Here is a 26,581-nt window from a genome sequence, read left to right on the forward strand (position 1 = left end):
AGATGATGCTCCACAGCCGACGACGGCGACGTGCTCGAAACGTGCGCCACCGGAAACGTGCCCAAAACCCGTCTCTCTCACGACCTGACAACACATTTTCTAACCTGAGCCGTCCAGAAGTGGTGCTACCGCCGTTTTTTTTCTGTACGGGTTTTACGCCGGGCCGAAGAGCGAGAGAGAGCCGAAGAGCTCCACCAGGCCACCGACCGACAAAAAACACCTTCATCGCAACCCCCGCACACACACGCACGACACGGAACTTCCATCCTTTTGCGCCGCTGATGATCGGCTAGTGTGGTGGGGGAGAAGGGCACCCACCGCCAGCACACACCCCCTGGAACCAGCATAAAAAGAGGCTGAAAAAACCGGGCGGCCGCCGCCGACAAACGGTTAACGCGCAAGAGTGACGTCGTGACAAGCGAGTTTTTCGAGTGTGCGAGAAGCCGCGCGGCCGAAAAATCGCTTTTTTGACAATTTCCGATAACATCCCCCCCCGCCCTGGGGTCCCCACCACCCATCGCTAGTGCTCTCACTCTATCGCATCCCTTTTACTGTTGCTGTTGCAGGTTCCGTTCCGTCTGTGTTCGGTTGGATCATATTGGAGAAGCGCTCGGATATCACGGATTTCTACGCCAGGTGGACGTGCGGTGGCGTCTGATGTTTGAATGTGAATGTGAACGAGAAGCAGGAATGTGCACTACACACTAAACAAATCGTTTCAAAACATAAGCGCCCCCGGGTTAACTACTTCCCGTTTGCCCTCGAGCCGGAATCCAGATCCCGACCGGGGAAAGTGCAACGCGAGGCTCGTGTGTCCGAAAATCGTTTGTTTTTGTTTCGCAGTAATCGACAACGTGTGTTTGGCATGTGCTTTTAGCTGCAGAAGGAACCGTTTCCCGCCAAGGATCACCATCGACAGCCACACTGTGACGTCGACGCAAAACAATCGTGAAGTCCTCGCTTGTGTGTGTGGTGCATTTTGTTGATCGTGACCTTCGCGTGGTATACTCTGTGCATCGCTTGTGCATCGTGTCTGTGTGTGTGAGTGATTTGACGGCGTTTGCCGGTGACGAGTTTCCGGTGAAAACACGGAACACGGCCACGGGCAAACCGGGCCGGCTTTTTTCAGCACAACGGACGCGGGAAACGGCTCCAAAATTCTGTCGCTACAGCATCCCTACCATCACCACCACCACCCGAACACCGCCGGCAACACGCTGGAGGGCAGAACGATCGAGTACCGGCCCGGTGGCGGGCTGGACTACCACAACTCGCCGCTCATGGCGGAGATACCGACCGGCGACTACAGCCACATCCACCGGTCGATCGATCAGCTGCGATCGATGAACGAACGCGGTGTCCTGGGGCAGCTCAACGCTCTGCAGGCGGCGGCCGCGGTCGGCAACGGCACGGACCTCCGGTCGGCGCTGGTCCACGACTACAAACCCTACATTAGTGACCTGCGCGCCAACAACGACCGGCTCATCGACTATGCCGTCGCCCAGAAGCACCACCATCATCACCAGCAACAGCAACAGCAGCAACAGCAACAGCAGCAGCAACACCAACAACATCCGCAACAGCAGCAGCCGCATCCTCACCAGCAACAGCAGCAGCAACAGCAACAACAGCAGCACCACCAGCAACAAGCGCCTCCGCACCTGCTGGACGATCGGACGGGGAACAACAATAACAACAACAACCATGAGACGGACCTGCGGCTGGGCGAGGACCACAAGCCGCCCCATTACAGCGCTCCGTCCACACCGCCCACTCCGCTGGCGATGGTCGAGACGCAGATGGCCGAACCCGGGAAGGTAAGGATCAGCCGTGCCGGACGAGCCCTTGAGATTTATCCAATGTTTGCCTTGCTAGAATTCGTTTCGCTGCCCAAACCCGTGTACGGCTGTGGTTCTGTAGCATCGACCATCAAGCAGGAAGCAGAAGAAAAAAGAACACTCCAAGCGATGGGTTTCGCTCCGATCATATACGGCGAACGCGGGCTGCCAAAGCATAACGCAAAAGGGGAAGAATCTTTATCGCACTGACCTACTGATCCATCGACCAGTTGGGACCAGTTTTTCGATTCGGTTCTCTGCTGTCCGATGCCGATGCCGGACGGAGGGTTTGGTTTCGAGCGGTCAGTTTGCACCTTCCGTTCTTTCTTAGCCATTCACACAGACTATGCGGGACGCGAACGTCGTGTGATCGTGTACTTTTTAATTCACACTTTGCAGACAGTCTGCGATACGATCTGGCGTTCGGTTTCGAGAATCCTTCCTTTTGCTAGCGATCATTGACATTTGTCGTCGATGAGCCGAATTCGTTAATGATAGGTTCTTTTTTTTAGTGCTAAATATGCATCTAAATAGTTTCGAAACCTGTACCACCTTGATCAAAAAGTTCCTGGAGTATATTTCAAAAATGGACGATATCTACTTATGGTTAATACTAGATATTGTTTCCATCAAAGTAGCCTCAAAGCCTTTTTGCAACTCGATGTTTAGTAGCTTCTGAAATGCATTCTCGGTGCGATGCGACGATCCTCGAGTTTTTCGCCCACAAATCCTGGACTTTGCGACGGATTGATTCATGCAAACGTGTCAGAATACCCAAACAGTACTCCGAGTTGACAGTCTTAGCTTACGGCAAGAATTCACCATACACCACGCCGTGGTAATCCATGAAAACCGTGAACATTGCCTTCTTTTTCAAGTAGAAAGAACGCCGATTTTTTTGTTTCGATTTTGCTATTTTTGAATATACAAAAATTCTTGCTCATTCTTATACCGACACCACAAACTACTGTCTCAATACTGTCTTTAGGCTCAATAACTTTTCTTCCAGTAGACCCAATGTCATGAAATTTTGAATGGAAATCGGGAAAGGATGTACCTTTCAAACAAATATACCCACATCAAGATGGCGCCACCAGAAATGACCCTATTGAAAAAGTCCAGTTTACTATGAGACAGATCTTGTATATTTCCCCCATTTTTTTGTACTAGGCTGCTCATTAAATTCGGAGCCTCGACAACTTAGAGCGCTGCTAGGAGTGTAATTTTTGTTTTGTTTTATTTGTTCACTCTTCAAACGAACGTATGTAAAGTTTCATTTCAATCGGTCACTTACTTTTTTTTTTACAAGCCATTTAGTATCGACATGTCACAGTATTTTTCACAATGGAAAAAACCAAGTATCGTGCAGTGATTGAATTTTTATTTTTGAAAGATTTAAAAGCAAAGGAACATTATGAACGAATGTTGAAAGTGTATAAGGACTCTTTACCTTTAATTAGGTGGTTAAAAGAGGGGTTTCTGAGTTTAAATGCGGTCGTAGTAGCCTTTAAGACGATCCATGTCAAAAACGTCAAAAAACAGACACAACATCGAAAATCGTAAAACAATACAGAATATCGTTTTCGAAAATCGTCCAATCACTGATAGAAATTAAGTACCATCCCTAGCCAACTCATTGAGCAGTATAACCAATATTTTGACTGAAGTTTTGGGTTCCTGAAAGCTGTTTGCAACATGGGTGCCGCATTTGTTACAAACGCATTCGAATGCATCTTTGTTGACAACATTTAAAGCGTTTTCGATAGGATAAAGTGGATTTTGTGCATTGAATCATCGCTAGGGATGAGACTTAGGTCTATTACCATGATCCTGAATCAAAACAAGAGGTTAAGGAGTTGTGTGAACCTTTTTCTTCAGTTCCGAAACAAGTTCGTCCAGAAATTGACTAAAAAGATGTTAGCATCAGTTTTGTGGGATGCGAATGGAATTTTGCTAACGGATTACTTGCAAATTGATAAAACAATAAATTTTGACTAGTTTTGTAACATTTTAGAGCAACTGAAAGCGAAAATTCGTGAAAATAGACCCGGTTTGCAGAAGAAAAACAACCCCTTTCATGAGGGCAACGCACCCTGCACAGAAGAGCATTTTGAAAATAGCAAAAATCCATGAATTAAAGTACGAATTGTTGTAGTATCCACCCTATTCGCCAGATTTGGCCCTTAGCGACTTATATCTGTTTTCAAACCAAAAAAAAATCGTGCACGGAAAGGGTTTTTCATCAAATGATGACGTCATAACAGCTGTAAAAAAGTAATGTGACACGTCGATACTAAATGGCTTGTTAAAAAAAAAGTAAGTGTCCGATTGAAATGAAACTTCACATACGTTCATATGAAGAGTGAACAAATAAAACAAAACAAAAATTACACTCCTAGCAGCGCTCTAAGTTGTCGAGGCTCCGAATTTAATGAGCAGCCTAGTATTTTCTTCAAAGTATCGTTGCGGAAACATTCCTCAACATATATAAAGTTTGCGAGTGGTTGAGATTGTTTTTAACACAAATTTTCTCGTCGTTGCTTTATCAAATCCATTCTTAGAATTCTCATAAAACGTGAACACGCTCAAAAACACATGTACTTAACTCGACATAATTTTCACGACTGCTGATGAAATGACGCCAAATTTTGATGGGAGTATCAGGGCCAGTTGAGCGGCGATCATTGTGGTATGCTGTAATCGGTTTAAACTTGTGCATGCAAATCAAAAACAGACAGTTCCCACTGAAGTTTTGGTTTATTTACAAATTATGATACCAGATGCATAATCTCCATTATCAGCGGCTAAACACAAGAAGAACATCGATGATCATTATTCCGTGGAGTTATCTGTGGAGCTATTTTCTAGCTATCTGCGGCTAGATGATCGTTAGAAAAATGCGTACCGGTGGATCGTCAAAAGGTTCATCAAATCATTCGCTACTGATTGGCAATTTGAGTGGTTCAATATTTGGTTAGATTTACGCACGGGCTATTCCACCAACGAACGAACGCTGTTTACACTCGGCCGGAATAAGGCAGCGGCTTGCGTCAATTTGAAGTGTGGTAGCTGACGTTTTCAAACATTTGTAGTTGAATTTAAATAGTATTAGATTTGAATATTCGTAATGAAGTAACGGGCAAGCGAGAGTAAATCGGCAAACACTGTTTCCTTAGCAACCGCCCAATGTTTGCTCACATAACCTTGTACACAAAAAAGGCAGTAAAATGACAAAACCCATAAGCAAACAGTAACAAATTAACAAGAACAACATCTAATAATTAGCCATTAAGCAGCATTTGGCATGAGGCTTTTGTCAAAGCTGTGGCTACGAAAGTCTCAGAGATTTATTTAACTGGTGGTGGTACTACTGGGGCCAAAAACTATCGGAATTTTGTTTATAACTCGCCTTATTTTTCTCTTCATTTTTAAATTTCAAAATCTATGCCATTATCTTAAAAATGATTCCAACGGTCCAAAAAGTTTATTTTAGGAATGGCCTTCAACACATTCTTCGTTCCGGTTCCTAACTATTCTAAGTCAAGCGAATGCGGTGTTTACGGAACGATATGGGTCGAGTTTGTGACGAAATGATCACGTAAATGTAATGCTAAAACACCACGAGGAAGTCGTACCAAGAATTGTCTCTCCCCAAATCCAGTCTTTTTTGACACACAGCACAGTTGACCGTTTGGAAGGAATTCATAATGCATTACAGGACTGTTTCCCGTTTGTTTTGCTGGTCACAGTAGTATGTATATGCCAATAGAATACCCAGGATAAGCCGTTAAGTTCTGAGTCACACTGCGGAATGTTTGAAGTTTGATCATAAACCCGAGGAAAAACGGCGTTCCCCGAAGGGCGTGATTAGCTCGGCGGTCGATCGGAAAATCCGCCAGTAGCTCCTCCTACCGATGGGCAACGACCAGTCGTGGCGGGGGGGGGTTCGCTAAGCAATAGTGCGGTGCAATTGTGTTGCCACTGGGCGCCCCACGTTGCAGTGAGGCGCCACAGTGGGCCATTCTGGTGGGAAAAAGGGATCTCCCAGCGCGGTGCGGTGCCGTGCGCCAAAGAAGTGCAACAATCGTGCGCCTCGCGCCGCAGGGGTTGAGCCAGCTACACGTAAGACACACTTTCGTGAAGAAGTAGCGTTTTTTGTGCACCGCACCGTCTATGCTAATGGAAGCTGCCCTCTGGGCCCCGAGGCTGGCAAGAGAGCTTGGGGCCCCGGGAACGCTTTGCGGCCCTCGTCGTCGCAGTCGACGTCACGGGGTGGTGGGGAGGCTTTATCGAAGCCTTTCCACCGGGTGAGCGAGCTGAGAAGTAAAAGCGATAATTAGCATATTTTAATTATAATTACCTATAACGCCGATGCCGATGCCGACGCCTTTACACGGCCCTCTTACAGGCTGGGCTGTAGGCTGTTCGGACATTGTTGATCAAATCGGTACTCCCTTTGGCTCCCTGTCTCTCTCTCTCTGTTCCACGGAGCGAGCCAATAGAGTGGGGCCTGGCTAAGGGTGGGTTTGGTCAACGCAACGCAACAATGCACACAATTTGCCGATGCACTTCTCCCGGTCGTCCCGGACGGACCCACGGACGAATGGAAATGAAACAAAAATTAATTTAAAACAAACAGAAGCGTGCAAAAAGTACAAAAACGGGGCGGATCCTAATCCCCGGAACCGTGCGTGAAAACCGGGAACGGAGGACCACCACCGGTCGGAGTGGGTGGGTCACTTCAGCTGAATGCGTGTCCTCCGTGAGCCCCCGAAGTGCGTGAATGGCTCCGGGGTGTGTCTCTCTTGTGGGTCGCAGGCCAAAGGCTGGTTTGCACGCTAATGAAATGCTTCAAATCTCTTCCGTCACCTACATGCATCATCGCCATAAATTGTTGCCCGCCGGGCCGCGAAGGGACCACATTTTCCGCTTCGCACAGCGCGCCGGGCTCCCAAATCACGACTTGCTGACGAATTGCCGCAGAACGCGATCTTCGCGGGAATGCGTTCTGCTGCTCGGTGCCGGGGACTGCGTGAATTAATTAGCTTGAAAACGTAGGGCAGGAGAGAAGCTTCCGCGTCCAAGACCTTGTGGCCTGGCCCCCTCCCGGGGTGGCTAATCTTTTTAATGGGAGATCGCGTGCCGCTACTTGCGCTGGAAGTGCGTGTAGTGCGTGGCAAACTGACGTTTCCAGGCTCGCGGCACGGTGCAAAGCTGTAAATCATATCAAGTTGGAAATGAAATCATATTAGAAATTCATATCGTCATCGCCCAGCGCGGCGATGGGGGAAGAATCACACCCAGGATATCCTGACTTTCCGACGGTTGAAGTGTGTGCGCCACCCCAACACTCCTTTTGCCCATCTTTTTTTCTATCTTACGTGACACGCTCGCGTGAAACAATCGGCAGGTGTGTGTGTGTGTGTTTCGCGCATCGCACCGAGATCCGAAAACCACCGTGAAGGAGAGAAGTTCAATGCCAAAAAGGTTCACAAATTGGAACCATCGGCTGTGCCTTTAGCCTTTAGACTATGCCAGAGGGGTGCCACCGTGTGGATCTTGCCGTGATCTTGATCGTGCCACCGCAAGCTCATAGTCCAGAAGAATTCCTGTCAAGTTTTTGAAACCCCACTCAATTTCTTCAAACCAGCAACTATAGACGACCTCAAGACCGAAATTCACATTGCCATTACAGAGATAGAAGCACAGACAGTTGAAAATGTACTCAAAATAGATCGATCGAATGGGCTCGATCGTTGGGCTAAGCCCAGCCGTAGAGGACATTTGACCAAAATTGTTTTTCATTAAAAAAATTGAAGAACCAACCTTTCAAATAAATGTTCAAGCATCGAAAAATATTAAAGCGTTTTTGTTTTACAAGTAAATGAAAAAAAGAACGCTGACTAATACCCTATAGTTCACAGCTCTTAAGACCCAAGACTTCTATGAGTATTAACCACGACGTTGATCAATCTTCAATCCACTGGCACCTTCAGAGAAGAACATAAAACACTAGACTAGGTACTGGACTAAATAGACTCGACACTGATCACTGGATGATCTGTTCGGATCTAACTTACAATTCAAACAAAGTGTCGGCGGGCCACCACTTGAACGAAATCGAGCCAAAATGTTCGTGAAACGATCGAACCCTTCACCGTTCGGCGCTCACGCACACGCAGATATTCCGTGAAACGATCGGCACTTCCTGCTTCCCAAACATTGCCCGATCGCGATCACCTCCGAGCTTCGGGTGGCAAAGCATTACACCACCGCCGACTGCGGCGCCGGTCGAGGGACGCAGGAAGGGAGATCCGTTTTCAGGGTCACTTGCTATCGACTACTGTCCGATGTTCGTTAGTCACTTCACGCACGAAATCGACGACCATGTGGCGGCTAAGAAGAGACACATGTACAATCGTTACCAAGTACACGACATGACAATTCAAGCAAATTTGTTTCTACAGCTTTTTTACAACTTTTTTAAACCACTACTAATACGGTTAATGCTATAGCATTATGACTCCTATCTCTCTTATCGGTTGTTGGCCCGTTGGCGGACTGTCGCTGTTTGAGCGGCAATCAATCAAGTCATTACTTTGGGAGCGATATAGATTGAAATCCCCGATCTCTCTGTGGAGCTTACGTTTGGGACATTTTTGAATGAAGCCCGTTTTATGATGTGTAGTTGTCGTTTGAGTCGCGGATCATCGCAGCGGTCTTATCTCGGAGTTGTTTGATGGTCTTATCGCCGCATGATGCGAGATTGGAGGGTTTTTTTAAACTAAGGACGAATGTAAACAAACAGTTCAAGCCACAATAATATACCTCATTGTGAGCCTCTACGATGCGTCCCTGCGAACGGGGATTGTTCCCAGTGCAGCCGTGTTAGACTGATTTCTTGTTTCGTTGAATTATGGGTGAAGACTCTTCGATGTCTTTGCTGTAAGATTATTTGCCAAATAAATTTGAACCATCGTATTGTATCGCAAACTGACATATACTAGGCTGTTCAATAAGTTCACTGTCTCGATTAGAAAACATATTTTTATGGTTTGAAATACACTTGGTTATTCAGTATGGCCTTCCTGAACATCAATACACTTGATCCAAAGAGATTCCAATTTATAAATTCCATCCCTGAAGTGAAAAACTTGAACGCCTTCAAAATACGCCTCCACAGCTGTTATGACGTCATCATTTGATGAAAAACGTTTTTCACGCATGATTTATTTGGGTCTGAAAACAGATCAAAGTTGCTAGAGTCCAAATCTAGTGAATACAGTGGATACTCAAACCATTCGAACTTTAATTCATTGATTTTTGTTATTTTCAAAATGGTCTTGTAACCGGGCGCATTGTTCCATTTTTACCGAATGCGGCAACCATTTGGCAAACAGTTTTTAGGAACCCAAAACTTTAGTCAAAATATTGGTTATACTGCTCAATGAGATGGTTAGCCCCCAAAACTAAATCTTATTTAGTGGTTCGACGATTCTCCAATACGATATCCTGTATTGTTTCTACGATTTCAGGTGTTGTGTCTGTTTTTGGACGTTTTTGATGGGATCGTCTTGAAGACCAGTACGACCACGTTTAAACTCATAACCGCCCCTTTTAACCACCTAATTGTAGGTGAAGAGTCCTTATACATTTCAACATTCGGTCATAAATATCCTTTGCTTTTAAACCTTTCAAAAACAAAAATTCCATCATTCCACAATACTTGATTTTTTTCCATCGTAAAAAATACTGTGACACGTCGATGCTAAATGGCTTGTAAGCAAAAAATTAAGCGACCGATTGAAATGAAACTTCACATACGTTCATACGAAGAGTGTACCAATATAACAAAAACAATTTGGCTCGTAGCAGTGGCATCTATTATCGAGGCAAAGAACTTATTGAACACACTAGTATTTCGCAGTTTAATGTTCTCCTAACGCACCTGACTTTGGCTCGCACCTAACCTCTCGAGCGCGTCCTTTTACTGCAGATGCTTTAAAGTGCAACGATGTCGAGTTGGTAATAGTTGGCTGGCGGCTTTAAAATGTGATCCTCATTTGCCCCCCCGTGCAGTTGCCTTTTTTCTCCCGTCCGATTATTGTTATTAGCAAAACCCGGTGACGATGGCCAGCGAGCCAGAAACCTTGCTAATCTGCTCACGCCGCCCGCGATGCCCGCCCCCTGCTCGGCCGCCGGGGGCGATTTATTTTATTTATTTTGTTTTTTGTTTTTTCCCCATTTGCCGTTTTTAATTTAAAACTTTTATGAATTACAATTTTTGCGACGCCGTCTGGCGGCTGCGGCGGCAGCACGGATGGGTGCGTCACGGGTTTAATTTCCCGCAATCACAATCGCGCCATGAAAAATCACATGCTCAGTCAAACGTGCAGCAAAGCATCATTTGGCTGCGGTTTTTGAACGGGGAATGGTTAGGGAGTCGCTGGACGCGCTCCGCGGACCGATTTGTGCCCGGGGGGGGGTCGGACGAGAGAGAGATGTTATTAATAAATGTAGTTCCGATGGAGGACCCCGATCACCGGACCCCGGCCTGTGGTCACACCGACCCGCCGATCCACCTCAGTCTGGCCGCCGGCGGAACACCCTGCCCCCACCCCCGGCCTCACGGAAAGGCTTCATTTCCTAAACTATTTAATTAAATCAATTATCGACCAGTTTGGTTTTGTATTTATGGCGACTAACCGAACCATCAGCAACCGATGGCGTCGCAATGGCCCGCGGCGGTGCTCCATATACATTGGCAGGAGCGCAGGAAAAAAAAGCATTATATGTTGATGTTTACTTTAAAACGATTTTTATCGTTGTATTTTTTCGTGTTTTTCACCACAAACGGTCGGTGGTCGGTGCATTTTTACTCCCAGCCCGGCGATGAGCAGTTAATGCTCCCGTCAAAAAGGGGACAAATCGATCCTTGGTCGGACGATTTTGAATCGGAACAAAATGAATATTAGCCACCAGCCGGAGCTGGTGGGGGCCATTACAGTGTCCGCGCCATAGTCCGCGTGAAAAAGTTTGGTCAGTGGTTTGGGGCGGAATTGATAAAAAAATGTGTGATGAAACGTGAAAACTCTAGACCCCCGCACGGGTGGATGGTCGGTCATGACCAACCTGCCACCCCCTCCCCTCCTGTCTGATCCTTTCTGGCCTGGGAATAATTGAAAAACCGACGAATAAAACAAACGAAACCAAGTGGAGCCAATCTGCGGTCGGAAAAAAGGCACCCACAGGTCAAAGGTCGGGAAATGGTCGTGGAAACATACGTAATAATTCAATGCGGAAGTGCCGCTGCGACCGGCGGCGGTGTGGAGGTGAGGGGGCCGGTGCATGTGCACGGGCTGTGGTCAACTCTTCGGTTTCGGATTCAATCGTGCCCGCCACTGGCCGGTGTCTCATCTTTCACATCAACGCCATCCGCCACCGGGTGGCGTGGCACCGGCGTCGATAATACATCGTCATCATTATGTTGCATTTGAAGTTCACTCGGAAAACGCACACACACACCGAAAAAAAAAAACACAAACAATCCCGCAACAGCAACGCAGATCAGTGGCTGCAGCATTGGCCCCTTTTTGCAACCTCTGAATGGGTTCGCAATAAAAAAAAGTCACCGCAGAAAAAAACGGGGAAAAACCACTAAAGGTGCTGATGATGTACATCATTATTCTGTTACCATCAAACCGCGACATAAACAACCGTGATTTAAAAAATGATGCAAAAGAGCCATTACGCGCGCGGGTTTGGACAAGCATCGGGGTGCATCGCTCTGCAAGTTCAATATAATTATCCGTTCAATCTGCCACTCAAGGGAGAACTATTAAAACAAACCAAATTCTGTGGCATAAAGTTCTACTGCTTGAGGTGAAAGAAAGCAACACTTGAAAGCTTACGTTTGGCACGAAACTGAAAAGGATCGGCCCAAGCCAACAGTGCTCATCTTCTTACCGGAAAGGTCACACTTTCCAGCGGCCTCTAGGGAGTCACTGTTACGATCAACGTGTTTTTGTCACCCTTTTTTTATCTTGTTGTCACTTTTTGCACACGCTCCGCCGCCCATGGGGTGAGCCTGTGTGGTGATAAAATGTGTACCGTGGTTTCGTGGCGAAAAAATACCGGACCGGTGTTGCGCGCACGTGATTAAACAAATGAAAATATGATGAAAACAGCGCGAAAAAGGGCCCACAAAAAGTAGTGCGCCTAATGGGGGAATAAAAAAAAACACAAAAACCTAACAGCCAGACCCTCCAATGGGAGGCGCGTACATATATTTTTTTCTCATTATTAGCTTAACACTTTTTTTTTGCTCTTCAGTCAAAAACCATCCGCGCGCCCATCTGAGTGAAAATAGACAATCCAATCACAGGAGCGCGCGGCCAACAAAAGCTTCAATGATTGAGCTACAGGAAAAAAGCTGGCCAAGAGCTATACGGATAAACATTTTTATTTGTGCAATTTCATTCTGCTTTTCATCGGACGTCGTATAATAATGCGGTTAAACCGGGCTAAACAAAAACTAAACCGTTTGCGCCGCGGTGTTGTGCGTCATTAATAAAAAAATATAACCGATTATTCGGTTTTGTCGATTCGAACAAAATGCTCCAACAGAATGATCGTTTCGTTTCACTTTGTATCGTTCCAGTGGTTTTCGGTTTTTTATCGATATCTGGTTTTTATTGCTTTTATTGGCTGTTTTATAACGCCTCGGAAGCAGCATAATTCAAACGTTGCCAGTTTTAACGAAATTGTGTTGAGCGAATAGTAACAAATAATTATGCTAAACAAAGCAAATCGTATCGCGTATGTAACAGGCACTCGTGTACTCATCTTTTTCTTCTTTTTTCCCATTGCAGAGATACGGAACCAAAGGTCGGAAAAAGGTATGTAATTTCAGCGTTATCCTTCAACGCCAAAAACCGGGTTTTGAGGTGGTCGATAAAAAGCGGGTTCGTTACCGGGCAAAGTCTGATGGGGGAAACATCAGTCATTACAGTCTTTTAAAAAACGCTCCACCTTGTTGTCTGGTTGTTGAACAAATTGTTTGATTTTATTTCGTGAATTTCGATTAAAGGCCCACTTTAAGGGCGCAAACCAACGCTCCCGCAAATGATCGATATCGGACACGATTGAATGTGCTGTCACACAAGGTGGTAATTTGCTACCGACACTTCATTAAAACGAGATGCGGGCATCGTAGAGACGTTCTCTCGGAAAAAGCGAGAATATCTACCAAAATTGCTCACAAAACGGCCGCATTCGGTGCAACTGGTACGGCCGCCTGCAGACACATTTCTGCACTTACGGACAACAAGCCTCAGGAGAAAACCGGGTCCTCGACAGTGAAAGGCCAAAAGTAACGCGCAGCAGCACTCAGAACGCAGGACGGCATGCGCATATGCAACTACAACGCACCAGCGCCTGCTTAGCATATTGACCACTTTACATCTTTTCGCAATTATACGGTAGAGAGAAAAGCCGCTCACAACATTCGAAAGGAAATTTTAATATATTTTAAACTACGCCAAGATTAATGTTGATAGCAGCATGTTGGAATTGGCACCGGAGCTCCTGGTGCAGGATAATGCACACATGCAGAACCAGGAGCTGTAAAGCGTAGTCTGCACAACGATTGATAATCGCGCAAGGCTCACTCATTTCTTCCGTTGTCGGTAGCGCGAGGACCTGGTAGCACCGTGCACCGTTTGGCCGCATTTTCTGATTGACAGTCAGCTGGGGCTGCTGGCGATCCTGGCGCCAGCGACTGGCCTCGCGAAACGGCGATCTGAAAGGCGATCACGATAACATGATTCGAAAATTACACGTTATCAAAAGGCCATATTTCTGAGCGTCTTGTGCACCAAACGTCTCCGTTCCACACCGCGCCCCGCAAAACACCATGGCTGCTGGGAACAGCGGAATATTCCGCTGTTAGGATGCGTTACTTTTCACGACAAATTATTTGTCTTCCTTTTTTCGCTCCGGTTTGGGAAACAAAATATTCAAAGCGTACCGCTCGCCCGGAGAGCTGTTTAGTGCAATGTTGCGCGCCTGTTTTCGGCTTTTAATGAGGTTAGCAATTTTTCATCCTTTTTCTCACACGTTTTGTGTTTGACATTAGCATTACCGCACGCGCGGACTATGCTAATAACCAGAGAAGGAGCGGCCAAAGAACGGGCGTCAAAAACCAACGTTCGGTTGGCCCCGAGAAGGCTCGAAAGAAGTTGTCGGAACTAATTTTAGTTTTATTTTTTTTATTGTTTTACCACCCAATTCTCACCGGCCGCTGTTCCTTGCGCGTGGTTCCGTTGTTGTTTTGTTTTTCTTCTTTCATCCCCCATAACAACGTCCTGGGAGGTATCCGGCCTCTGGCTTACACTCTCCGCGCTAAATGCCATTTGAAATGTGTGCCCACATTTGAAACATCGACACTTTCGGTGTTTTGAGTGTTTTCTTTTTCGGTCGCCCCTTCCTGCTCTGGATGCCACCGTAACAGAGTGATCGTAAAAGTGCGGTCCAGACGACTTAGGGGCAGGAGCTGTCAAGGACTGTCGTTTTTTAAAACTTAATTCCTCTTCGCCGGCGTGCCAATTTGTTCGACACAAGTCGCGTAGCTGCCGGGCTGCGTCACATCGTCAAATTTTACGATGATCATCATCCGCTTTCCTGTGCGGAAGTTCCAAGGAGGTCCTTCAATTATCATCACCTCAACTGCCGGAGTGCGTTAGCGTGTGCCCACCACTGGTGTCGATCGCGTTTGCCAGAGCAGAGCGAGCGAGTATTCCATCGTTAGGATCCGTGTCCTTGTAAAAAATATTCCCACTGGGGGTTCGTAACAAAACAAAAAATTGCGATCGGAAATGATTTATGGCCAGCGCTGCCATCTTGGCTGCGTGTAGCCAAGACCTTGGCTCATCAGGACTCTGGGGCTGGGCGATGCATAACGTGCGCTGCGCAACTGCACCGTGCGGCGTCTCCTAATGGAGGGCAGATGCAAAGCAGCCTACCACCTATCTTTCCATTAAGCTCGCCACCGGCGCTCCGGCGTCGGTGCCGGACATATTTATGATGGGCTGAGTTACCTTCACCCGAAGCCCCGTGTCCCGTTGGCAATTTCGTTGAGTTATGCTCGACCGGCACCGTACATGTATCCACACCTTTGCTTCATTGCGTTGGGTCACTAATTCGTTCTCTTTATATCCTTTTCGGTGCTGCTTTTTTCCTCGAAAAGCGAGAAGGACGAATCGACGAGTGTGTTACCCTTTTTCGGGCGCGCAGACCTAACGGGTTCCGTTTGCCACGCAGGCAAAAGGCAAAAACGAAATAATTTCACAATAAATAAAGCCTTCTTACACGTGTAGTGCAACGCATGTCCGTCTCGTAACAGTTAACGAACGGGGAAGAATGGGTTGTTACCTCTGGCAACGCTACCAAACCGAAATGTGGATTATATTTTGGAAGAATGAGCGAAACTGACCGGTGCCTGAAATGTAACCCACAGTCAATCAGTCAACCATAATATTTGAACAAAGATCTTGCCTTCCAAGGACGAGCCGAAGGAGTGTTAGCAACCATCGCCTACGCGGCGGCAGAGTCCTGACTGGCTGCCACCGTCGCCGTCGTCGTGTTCTTCACTCTTTCCTCAATAATGTAGTATCGCTAGTTTTCTGAACGAATGACCTGACAGATTTTTTTTCCCATTGTTCCGTAGCCAGCGAAGGTAAGTTCTTGGTGGATGGTGGATTTTGCGTACCTAGTCCGTGTAAATGCTGAGCAACGAAAATTTCCTCCACTGACCATTTGTGCTAAGCAAACAGTTTGTGCTATTGACAAACGCGACAAAAAAGTTGGCGCCAGCGCGGCCAACGAGTGAATGAACGAACGCTCAAGACGAACGCAACAACACTTGTAGCGCAGGGGTTTCGGTCAAAAAAAGGGCAGACGTTCGTCTTGTAGGACAGCAGCAGTTGGTTAACTTTTCGTCGCGGTGCGTCAATGGGTTTTCTATGGCACCCGTGGCAACAGCGCGCAATCGCACCGTCGTCGTCGTGTGCGACAGCGTTGTTGTTACATTTGTCAATGAACCAGACGGGTTCCAACCACTAGCTAGCAACACCACATATTGTTTCCGGGCCGTCCAAAACGCATTCGCTAAACAACAACACGAGCAGAGCCCCTTCGACTGGGGTGCTCTCGAAGTCGCGAAGCCGCGAGGTGTGTCCACTGAGCGCGGCCATCAATGAATGCTTTTCCACCTTAGTATGTAATAAATATTTTCATACATTTTGCCGACACAAAAAACAACAAATGTATGTGAGAAGCAAACCGCCCAAACCGAACACTTCTTCACTACTTCTGACTGACTGCTGACGCGTGCAGATGATGTTGCTACGTGTTCGATGGCGGTTGTTAATCGCTTTACGACTGCCTGTGGTATTCCTGCATTCGCATTTCTGCCCCAAACCGTAATGGTTTTCGATCGACAAATTCGATCAATGATCTCAGCATGAGAACCTGCCTGCCAAAATGAATCGAAAGCAACATACAAGGTTGACTTAAAAGTAATCCATTATTTTTGGGTAAAGTTCAAAACTTTATTTAAGATGTTTTCAATGGTACGATATGCGTCAAATATGAACCGTTTTGTTGGAAAATTTGTTGCCTATATGCCTTGTTGCTTTGTTGCCTAAAAATACCTTCAAATAGCCTTTCTTGTAAAAGGCTTAGTCGTTATTGGCGAAAATTTCGAACAATCCATTTTCACAATTCTTTTTTGATCTAAATTTTTCATCACTCAGGAGATTTTAACTGCGCGAAATCGCTTAGTGCAAGGTCCGGACTATACGGAGGATGCTTTAAAACTTCCCAATCAAGCTCCTGGACTTTCTAGCGAGTCACTAAAGACGTGTGTGGCATTTCGTTGTCCTGATGTAACACAACACCACCTCTTTTGGCAGATTCTGATCGTTTCTGGTCAATCGCTATCATCAATCTAATGGTTGACAGTAGAGATCTGAATTTAGTGTTTAGCCACACGGAAGCAATTCATAATAAACGATTCCTTTCAAGTCCCACCATATACCCAGTAGAACCTTCCTGGCCCTGAGTCATGATTAGACCGGTTAAGCTGCTCCATTACGCTTAGACCACGATCATTTTCACACAGGATTGTCGTATGTATCCCATTCCTCATTCCCAGTACCCATCCGTTTAAGGAATGGGTCGATTTCGTTCCATTTGGCCAAATTTACGCAGATGAAAATTCGAATCATCATGTTTTTTGATGTAAATAGGGTAGCTCCCAAACCAAATATCGAGCTTCATTTAATCCAGCTTTTCACAAATGGCTTAAAACTGTTTGATTGTTAATCTTTTGGTCCTAGTCGACGCTCTGACTACTAACCTGCCGTTCAACTATGATTAGTTCTGTGATTTTAACGACATTTTCGACGACGGGTCTGTCTGGGCGAGGTGCATCTTTAACACCCTAAAAACCTTTAGCGGGTCGACGGAAACAAACTTTATCGCAACTAGCTGGTAGAGTATTGGCACCATAAACAGCATGAGAAATTTCAGCTGCCTAGCTTGTATTTTCGCCTTTATCGGACAAAAACTGTAAGTTGTATCGATTTTTCTCTTCGTTGACTTCCATCGTTAGTACGCGTTAACTCACAACTGAATGGAGTAAACAAGAAATAGTGACAGCATTTTTTTAAGTGTGAAGTTTCAGATTTAAAACGAACACGAACTTGAAACTGTACGATCGATACTTCGCGGGATGTCGATCACTAAAGTCATCTACCATAGAAATAATGGATTACTTTTTAGCCAACCTTATACTTTTACTGGACCTTCACCAGAGCAAACTTTTGGTGTCAGAATGGGTCCTCAACTGAACCTGAACCTTAAGTATTAGTTCCCGTCTTCTACTTCATGGCTTAGTAATTGGTAATTTTCGCCGTGGTTGGACTGGAGACTACGTCATATACTGCACCGTAGAGCGAATTTATGTTGTGGGAGCTCCTCGCCTTTTTGTCGTTGCTTGGCGCTTTTGGGCTGATAGTACCTGGCCTGCCCAAAACCCAATTGCTAGAGGCCGCGTCTGATCGTACTCGCGGGACATGTTGCATGTTTTGGCACTTTGCTTCTCGCTGTTCACTTTTTGTTGTTGCGCTTGTTGCGCAACGGGGTCACTTGATCGGGATCCGTTTGTTCTCATGGCGCGATGCGGGGATCATGGTTCTTCTTCTTCATCAGGCGGCGGCGGCGTGTAGAGGCACGCACGCACACACTACGTGACGCGCGACGACGGGGCTGGTTGACAAAGAGACCACAAGAAGGCAGCGTGTCCGCGTGGTGGTGGTGTGGCCGCACCGACGATCTCCGCCGAAAAAATCTCCGATGAATAGATTGCAATTCTTTTGGGCAGCCGCTCGGAACGCCGGGCCAAGGAAATTGCACCAACAACAACCGGATGATGTGTGTGTGCCTGGGTTGTGTGAGAGAATGACAGAGAGAGAAAGACAGATACTGCGCACAAACAGAGATCTGAGATGTGGGTGTGTGTGGGACAAGAAAAAAGAAATCCCAAAATTGCAAACGATCATCATCATCGTCATCGACTGGTCGCACACTAGAAGCCGAATCGAAAGGATAACAACTGCCGGTGGACGATGAGGGAAAGATTCGATCCTAAAAAGCGTGGCCGATGGTGTTGGTTCTCTTGTCGCTTGCGCCGCAAAATAAACCCCATATTTGATCAGATGTCAGATGATGATGATGATGAGGCTCGTGGTGCCACTCACTTCCACTCGCTCTGTCGTTGGCCACCGCTGATGATCGCGTTTCTTCATTTCGCTTTCATTAAAGTTCCGTTACTGGGGCACGACGACCGGCGACGTCTCTGGTCGGTGGTGGTGGAGCCTGATCGAAATGGGAAAGTCGGTGGTGGTCGGTGGAAAATGTGTGGTCATCATCAGCGGCGCCCCGTGCACGTTCACCGATTAGCGCAAGAATCTGCATCGGAAAAAATCGAATCTTAACATGAGCAAGAAAAAAAACGATAAATAAAACGCTTCACCCGCCCGCCACCACCACCCCCGCCGTCGTCGCCGTCGTGCGCGCGCACGCATAACCTCGCATACACGCACACACATTTCTCCGGACACCCAAAACGCATGCCGAAAGCCGAGGCGGGTTCGGGTCGGGACGCGGCTTTTTTATTTTGATGGGCCGCCGATCTCGTGGGGGTGTACTGCGCGGGTGGGTGGTTGGGGGGGGCCGGTGCGAGAGGTGGTCGAATTTTTTCGGCTATTCGCCCGCCCGCCGGAGGGAAAGATAAAAAAAAACGGAGAATCTGCTGAACGGCGCGCGGGGAACGGATGATGACGACGACGATGGTTGCTGCGATTTTTTATTTTCGGTTTCTTTTGAAAGCGTATCTATGTGTGTGTGTGTGTGTGGAAGGGGGATGTGTGAACGAAAGAGCAGACAACGGAACAGAGAGGCATCGTGAGAGAGAGAGAGACGGAAGAGACCACAGACGCGCCAAGTTGGGATTTTTTTCTCTTTTTTTCGCGTTTTTTACGAATTCTTTTTCGGTTCGCTCGATTTTTTCGGCTGCTCACGAGCTGTGTGTGTGTTGGTGTATCCGTGGTTGCGCGCGTATGTGTGTGCGTGCCGATTTTCGCGGTTTTATGCATTTCCGTGAAATACACTTTTGGACGGGCCAAGTGGTGGTGTTGGGTGCCGCTCCAGGGACCTCGCAGGGACACGTTGGGGCGACGATGACCACGGAGCAGAGAGGATCCACCACCTTCACCTTGCACCGCCATGGCCTTCACCCCATCCCCGCGGCCGCACGGATGCAGGAAGACGGCGGCAGACAGCAGCAGTGTGTAACAGTAAACGTGCTCTGGGAACTGTGTTTTGCTGCACATATAAACACACACACACACAGCACCGAAAGACGAAGCTACAAAATCCGCTTTTTTTGGTGCAGCCAACGAAAAAATTCTCTCACTTTTCCCGTGCGTTTCCACCCAAAAAACCCATCGGGATGCCATCGCCGCCGCCGCTGTCGTTCATTACCCCCAAGGCGACGTCACGGTAAACAATGTCCGTTGTGCGTTGCAGTGGCCCGAGAAGGGCAGCAACTGCAGTATGCAAATTGCCGTTGCCTTCCGATTGGTGCTTTTTATCATTATTTGTCAAATATGATAAGCCAAATTTTAATAATTGTGTTTGGAGCAACAAAAAAAATCGCGTGTTTCCGGTTGGTGTGTGGCGAAACAATAAGTAAATACGAAACCCGTAGAGGGTTGATTCGGTTGAGGTCGCGACAAAATTTGGTTGGACAATGGGTGAGCCGAAGTCCGAAGGTGCTGCTGGTCCAATTGTCGTCGAACCCAAAAATTCGCCCTTCGCGCATCACGCGCCACCACAATTCCCCGCGACCCTTGCCTTTGCCGGGAACGTCCGCTACCCGCTCTCTGTCTCTCTGAAAAATTGACGGCCGTTGGGCCGTTTTTTCCCCTTTTTCTTTTTTGACTATTTTGCAAAAATTCCGTTGTCCGCGCGCGCGTGTCCCTTCTTCCGGTGTTTTGATTCTTCCGGTGGTGGTGGTCCCTTTGGTAGGTAGGGGTCCGGCAGGCGCCCGGACCCTTCGAGGAGAAGGCTGTGTGCGGGGAAGGTTTTTCCCGTTTTGCCGCGATTGTACATAATATGCTACGCGCGCACACACACACCTCCTCTCTTCTGTCCAGGGGCCGACCGGTTCCGCGCCGAAACCCTCTGTAGGGCAAAGGGAGCGCGCCAACCCGCGGTGGTTAGAAAACGACGGGAGTCGGCAAAAAAAAGCGTTTTTCGCTTCAAAAAATCCAACGTTCGGTGGTACGCCGCTGTTGACTGTGTGTTGTGCGAATGATGATGATGATGATGATGATGGTGGTGGTCGGTCGTGGTGACGACGCCCCGTGTGCGCCCGGCGAGAAGAGTTTTCCCGAAAAAAGCTAGCTGAAACAACCAGAGAGTGAGATAGGGCGAGGTGGAAATGAAAGGAATCTTTTTTTTTGGCGGAGTCTAAAAAAATTGTTAAAAAAGAAGTCTGTAATTGAATTTTATGACGAAAACGACACATTTTCGCGAACAGCGTTGGCCATGTTTTCCGCGGCACAATTTTGGTGCGATTGGAGTTTTTTTTTTGCATCGAAGCAACCCATATGTGCAAACGATGTTCATTAAGTGACGCTATTTGTTTAATTTTTTCTTTTTCTGTGTAAAAACCGATAGAAAAAGGTGCGTTTTACACTACGTATTTTTTAGCGCTCAATCGGGAAAAATTACGATAAAAAAACGCCCCGCCAATTGGCGGACATTTTTTTTCGCTCGTCCAATTTTTAATGCGATCTTTTTTTTCCGTGTTGCAATCTCACCCACTCACTGGCTCTGTCTCTCTCTCTGGCTGCTCATGCTCTCTTCACTTTCATTGCTCACGCAGGCTCTCTCTCTCTCGCGGTGCAGCGCTTGTGAGAGAAAAAATGTATCGACACCGTGTACCACAGCTGAGCAAAAGAGAGCAAAAAGTGAGCTTCTTTGTTATTGTAGAGCATATTGACAGCTCGACTCATCGCCGCACGCGTGTGTGCACCGCGTTTTTCGGCTTCTTCGTTCTCCAAGGGCCGTTCCGACGACATTCGCGAACCCTTTCGGGCCCAATTCGGGTGAATTTACTTCTTTCACTCATCATCGGTCCCTTCGGTCGCAACCACTACCGGAGAGTTAACCGGCGGCGGTCGACTGCTCTCACTGCTCACACGTGCTCACTGGTGAATGCTCACTGCGTAGAAATGTGTACATTTGCTCGAACAAAAAACTGGTTTGTTTTCGTACGAGAGCTCGACGCGCGCGCGCTTCTCACGCACAACGTCTCACACACAGGCTGGCGGATCCACCAAAAAAAAAGGAAAACAGGCTCACACCCCCACACGCGCAAAAACGACGCACACACTCTCGCCGCTCCCGTTCGCTCGCTCTCACCATCTCCGGGGCGGCCCGTGAATGGCGTTTTTTGTCGGCCCACCGCCGCAATCTGTATCCGAGAGTCGGCAAGTACGGGAGTTGTGCTCTCTCTCCTACACAAAAATAGATATAAAAAAAGGAAAACACAGCGCCCGACCGAAACTCCGCCACCGTCGCCGCCGCCGGGCAGTGTCACCGAAAAACACAGTTTTTCCCTTTCGTTGGCGGGGGCTGGTGGGGGGCTGGCTTTGAATTTGCCGTCTTTCCAGTGTCCACCGCAAAATATCCGTGTGTTACCAAATTTGTTTTTTTGGCAGCTCCCCCACCGTGTGTGTGTGGTGGGGCCATTTTTTCTTCACATTCGAGTGTACGCATGTGTGTGTGATGCGATGTGGTGTGTGCGTGTGCTCTTGGAGGTTGGCGCTGTTTACTTAATTTCCTTCCCCCTTGGGCGCCATGACCTGCCTGACCCCTCCCAAGTGCCGACCCTACACCCCCCAGTGCACTCCGCGTCTATTGTGTGTCTATTGTGTTAAAAGAAGTGCGCCAAAGGGGGAGACCGGTGTGTGCGAGAAGAGCCTCGGAACGGGTGATCGTCACGTTCATGTGCACACACACACGCGTGGAAGAATACAATGTTTGTGTGGCGTGAGGTGATCAGCCATCAAAGGCGGCTCGTCGGGAACCTGCTGGGGAGCTACCCCACGGAAATGTGAACCTTTTTTTCTGCTCTCCTTTTATTGCCACCCCACGTAGAGGTGCTATTCGCGGATCCTGTCCACCGCCTCGCGCCTTAAGGAGACCTTCTTTTTCCCTTCTTCTGTCCTTTTTGGCGACCAGTTTTGGGATCTTTGTGTGCCGTGAGCGTGTGTTTTGGGTGTTGTGTCAAAAAAGCCTTAAAAATTATCAAGCAAAAAATAGAAGGGCTCCCGTGCGGATTGGTGAAAAAAATGACGGCGTACGGTCGCGTGAGCACGGCACGGTTCGCCGAGTGACTCTCGATTCTCGCGACTTATTCTCACTATACTCAAACGCGCTCGCTCTGTTGTTTTTGGGAGCACATTGCCCGCAGAAGAAAAAATCTCATCCACTTTACTGTAAGGGGCCGCGGGGGGGGGGGGGGGGGGTTACAAAAGGGTGCCGGTTTGGGGCGAACCCCCCGAACCGAACCGCATGGTGAGAGCGAACAAAAAACTTCTTGCAGATCTGGTTCACCGCGTGAGCATTGCGAGAGCGCGCGCCACACACGCTCGCGTGAGTTGAGTGAGAGAGCGAAAATAAGAGAAAAGTCAAACGGTGAGCATTCACTTTTTTCGGAGCACGGAAGCACGTGAGAATTTTTTTCCGCCAGAGAGAGCCAGGCCACCGTTTTTTCTTGAACAGGCTTTTGGGGGTAGAGCACCGCTCGCCGGGATTTCGGTACACATTCTCAAACTGTTTGATACCCTCCAAGGCTCGGCACAATGGCTGCCTGGGCTGTGTGCCCTGGCCCAAGTGTGTGTTGCTCGAAAGCATTAAAATGATAGATTGCCAAATGTCACAATTCTCCCGGTGGTGTGTAGAGACGAACGGGCCTCCAGTGTGAAGAAAACCAGTTCAGGTCCGTTCCGTTCCGTTTGGCGCTAAATGAGTTGCTGGAACACGACGCGTGAGCGAGGATGAGTGAGAGCCAACGAGCGAGTGTGAGCGAGAGGTTCAAGCGAAAACCCTAAATAAGCGTCCCAGGCTATAGGAAGCGCGAGAAACAATAACAAACGGGCCCAACACACTAGAGAGATTCGGTCTTCGCTGGCCATTGTACAGACCACGGGGTCGAAGAAAGGACAGTGCATCGGTGCGGAAGTGTGTGGTTGTGGAAAGCGCAGCAAGAGCAAGTGCTTCCAGTGCGTTTCTATGTGAACACACGCCCCTGGGTCCCGGGAAGAAGGGGGCATCGTCGCCGAGACGCCGTATCGGGCCGGCCCGAGCTATGGCCCCAGTGTTTGGCCAGCTTTTGCTGGCGTCCGAGGAGGGCAAGATTGACCCGACCGCGATTCAAATGAAGCGCGAAAAGAGCGAAGAGTCCGACGATCTCGACGTGAAGGTGAGTTGGTGGCGAGGACATTCAAGACACGTGGAACACACTTTGTGGGGGGGCACATTTTACGGATTGTAACAACTTTTATGTTTCTTCGGTCACATTTCTACGAGCGGCGTGGTCTACTCTCTGTTGCTGTCCCCCGATTCGGTCGTCCTTTAGGTCGCACGTAGCTTCCTTTCCAGCGTTTGGTTTACATTTTTATCTTCAGATACTTAAACTCGCCCTTGCCGGTGTGGAGGATACTCCAGGATATAGTCCGCCGGTGTAAAGAGCATTTATGGCATTCACCTTCTACGGGAGGTTTCCTGACGTACTCCGTCCATGGTTTCTGAAATGAACCCAGAGATTTTGAATTCGTCCACGTAATCCTTTCGATTCGTTTGACTCACGCACTTCGATCCTTGCGTGGACGCGTTTTTTGTTGGCGCAGGATACGGATGACGCGAAGAGGGGAATTCACCGGTGATAGAGGTCCATCGCGACGAGGGCCAAATTCCCCCCCAGCACTTGTCCAGGTGCGGTGTAGGGGGAAAAAAACATGACAGTAGAAATAACAATGCCATCTACTAAAAACAACAACGCGAAAGAGACAACGAAAAGCAAGGCACACACACCCACATTCAAAAACCCGAGCCCAGCCCCGGCAGAGCCCCCCCACGAGTCGGTGTGGCTGTGAGTACAAAATGAAAGAATAACAAAAACATCACCAAAAGAAACCAAAACGATTCCACAACCATCATCGTCATCATGATGATGGTCTCGTACACCTTCGCTTCGTCGTCGCTTTTCCATGTCCTCGGTATCGGGACTGGCTCCTGGTTCGCTGTTTGGTGCTCTTCCGTTGTGCGGGGGTCCAGAGTGATAGAGTCTGCACTTTATATGCTCGCTCTCTCGCCACGCCGAGTGGCCATTCGGCCCTTTATTCTGCTTTATCTTACTTTTGGCAACTCCACCAGAACTCCTGTCTGCGGAAGGGAAATGCAGAAAACAAGTACAAGGAGGAGAGTAAGAAATATAATAAAAATAATAAACCCCGGAACCCCGGAATGCGCGTCTTCGTCATGAAGGAGAGGCATGTTTATTTTTTTTTTCGGGTGCTACTTCTTCTGCTTCTTCCCCACGTCCGAGTTTACTCTCGTTTCCCTTGGTCCTACGACCAAGAGAGGAAGGCTGTGATGTTTCTTTCACGCCGTTCCTCCTTCATTTTCTTCGGACGCGGGAAGGATGGAAAGGATCCTGGACGAAAGCATCCTCGGTTCACGGTTCGGAGAATGAGCGGGAAACCCCAAAACTGTGTTCGCAAAAGCAAAAGAGCATAACAGGTGACGATGGCGGATAGCAGGGCGGCGTTCCGGGGGAATCGCTTGCATATGTCACCTTCATCTACGAGGTGTGTTCAAAAAGTCATGATAATTTTGCATTTGTGCGGGCTACGTATGTACGATTTTTGTGGCGTTATGTTGCTACACATGTCAGTGACTTATGGTGAAAAGATCGGCCATTTTGAGTTATCAGTCAATTTTTGTCAGCTGTCTTGCTTGGACGTGTTTTGGCTCATCGTCGATTTTTGTGTACTCCAAAAGTAATTGACCACGAAGCTGTAATTTGAATTTTGGAAAAAAGAAAAAACAGGAAAAAGTTACAGGGGGCCAAATCTAGAGAATACGGTAGCTTTGGCATCATTAGTGTGTTGTTTTGGTCAAAAATCCGCGCAGAAACCACGATTAACAGGAGCGCGACAGCCAATTTTGGGTTTCCCACAAATCCGGGCATTTGTGACGGATTGCTTCGGGCGAATTGCGCATAACTTGCAGGAAATATTCTTTATTGGCCGTTCTATCCTTTAGCAACAACTCATGATGCACCACGATCTCGCAATCGAGGAAAACTGTAAGCAAAACGGTTCACATTCTACCAAACTTGGCTTTTCGACGTTCACATTTTCTTGGCCCTCTGAAAATTTTGTGAACCACTGAAAAGCGCTGCTTTTGCTCTTAAAAGCTTCACCATATCCCACAGTCAACATTTCAAATGCTTCCACGCTTTTAATTTCGTTTTTCACACAAAATTTAATAAAGATTCTTTGCCATCCATTTTTTGGAAGAGACAAAAATCGAAGATGAGCCAAAACTTGTCCGGGCAAAACAGCTGTCAAAAAGTGACTGATTATTCAAAATGGCCGATGTTTTCACCATAAGTCACTGACATGTGTAGCAACATAACGCCACAAATCAAAAATCGAACGTAGCCCGCGTAAATGCAAAATTATCATTACTTTTTTAACACACCTCGTATATCATCCCGATTGAGCCCCTTCTTTCGAACGTTCTTGAAGGACTTCAAGTTGCATCTCTGTTACAGCTACACTTTGGTCTTGGATGTTATTGCATAGGTTATTGACGCTCTTTTGCTCTTGGAGTGGAGTGGAGTGGATTCTGCCTTATCACTATGTGGCCAATGCGACAAAAAATGACGAAATTATGCAATTTTGAGAGATGCATATGTTTAAAAATGTCCACCAAAGACAACCAAAAAGATGTTAGGATTGTAAGATGTTCGTCAACATTGGTGATAGGTTAATGAAATTAATACGAATATAAGGATGGCGCGGATTCGGATGATGATTTAA

At 47.5% G+C, this 26,581-nt stretch overlaps 1 protein-coding gene across 1 annotated transcript in view; it reads left to right on the forward strand.

Moving 5' to 3' along the window:
• Nucleotides 1-1,280: 1,280 nt before the first annotated feature.
• Nucleotides 1,281-26,581, forward strand: part of LOC128274819 (zinc finger protein squeeze-like) — a 31,636-nt gene continuing 6,335 nt past the window's right edge. Inside the window, exons 1-2 of the mRNA XM_053013134.1 lie at nt 1,281-1,817; nt 12,710-12,736. Coding sequence (XP_052869094.1) covers nt 1,281-1,817; nt 12,710-12,736 — 564 coding nt within the window. The remainder of the gene's footprint in view (nt 1,818-12,709; nt 12,737-26,581) is intronic.

This window comes from Anopheles cruzii, chromosome 3 (assembly GCF_943734635.1).
Source record: "Anopheles cruzii chromosome 3, idAnoCruzAS_RS32_06, whole genome shotgun sequence".
Lineage (NCBI taxonomy): Eukaryota > Metazoa > Arthropoda > Insecta > Diptera > Culicidae > Anopheles > Anopheles cruzii.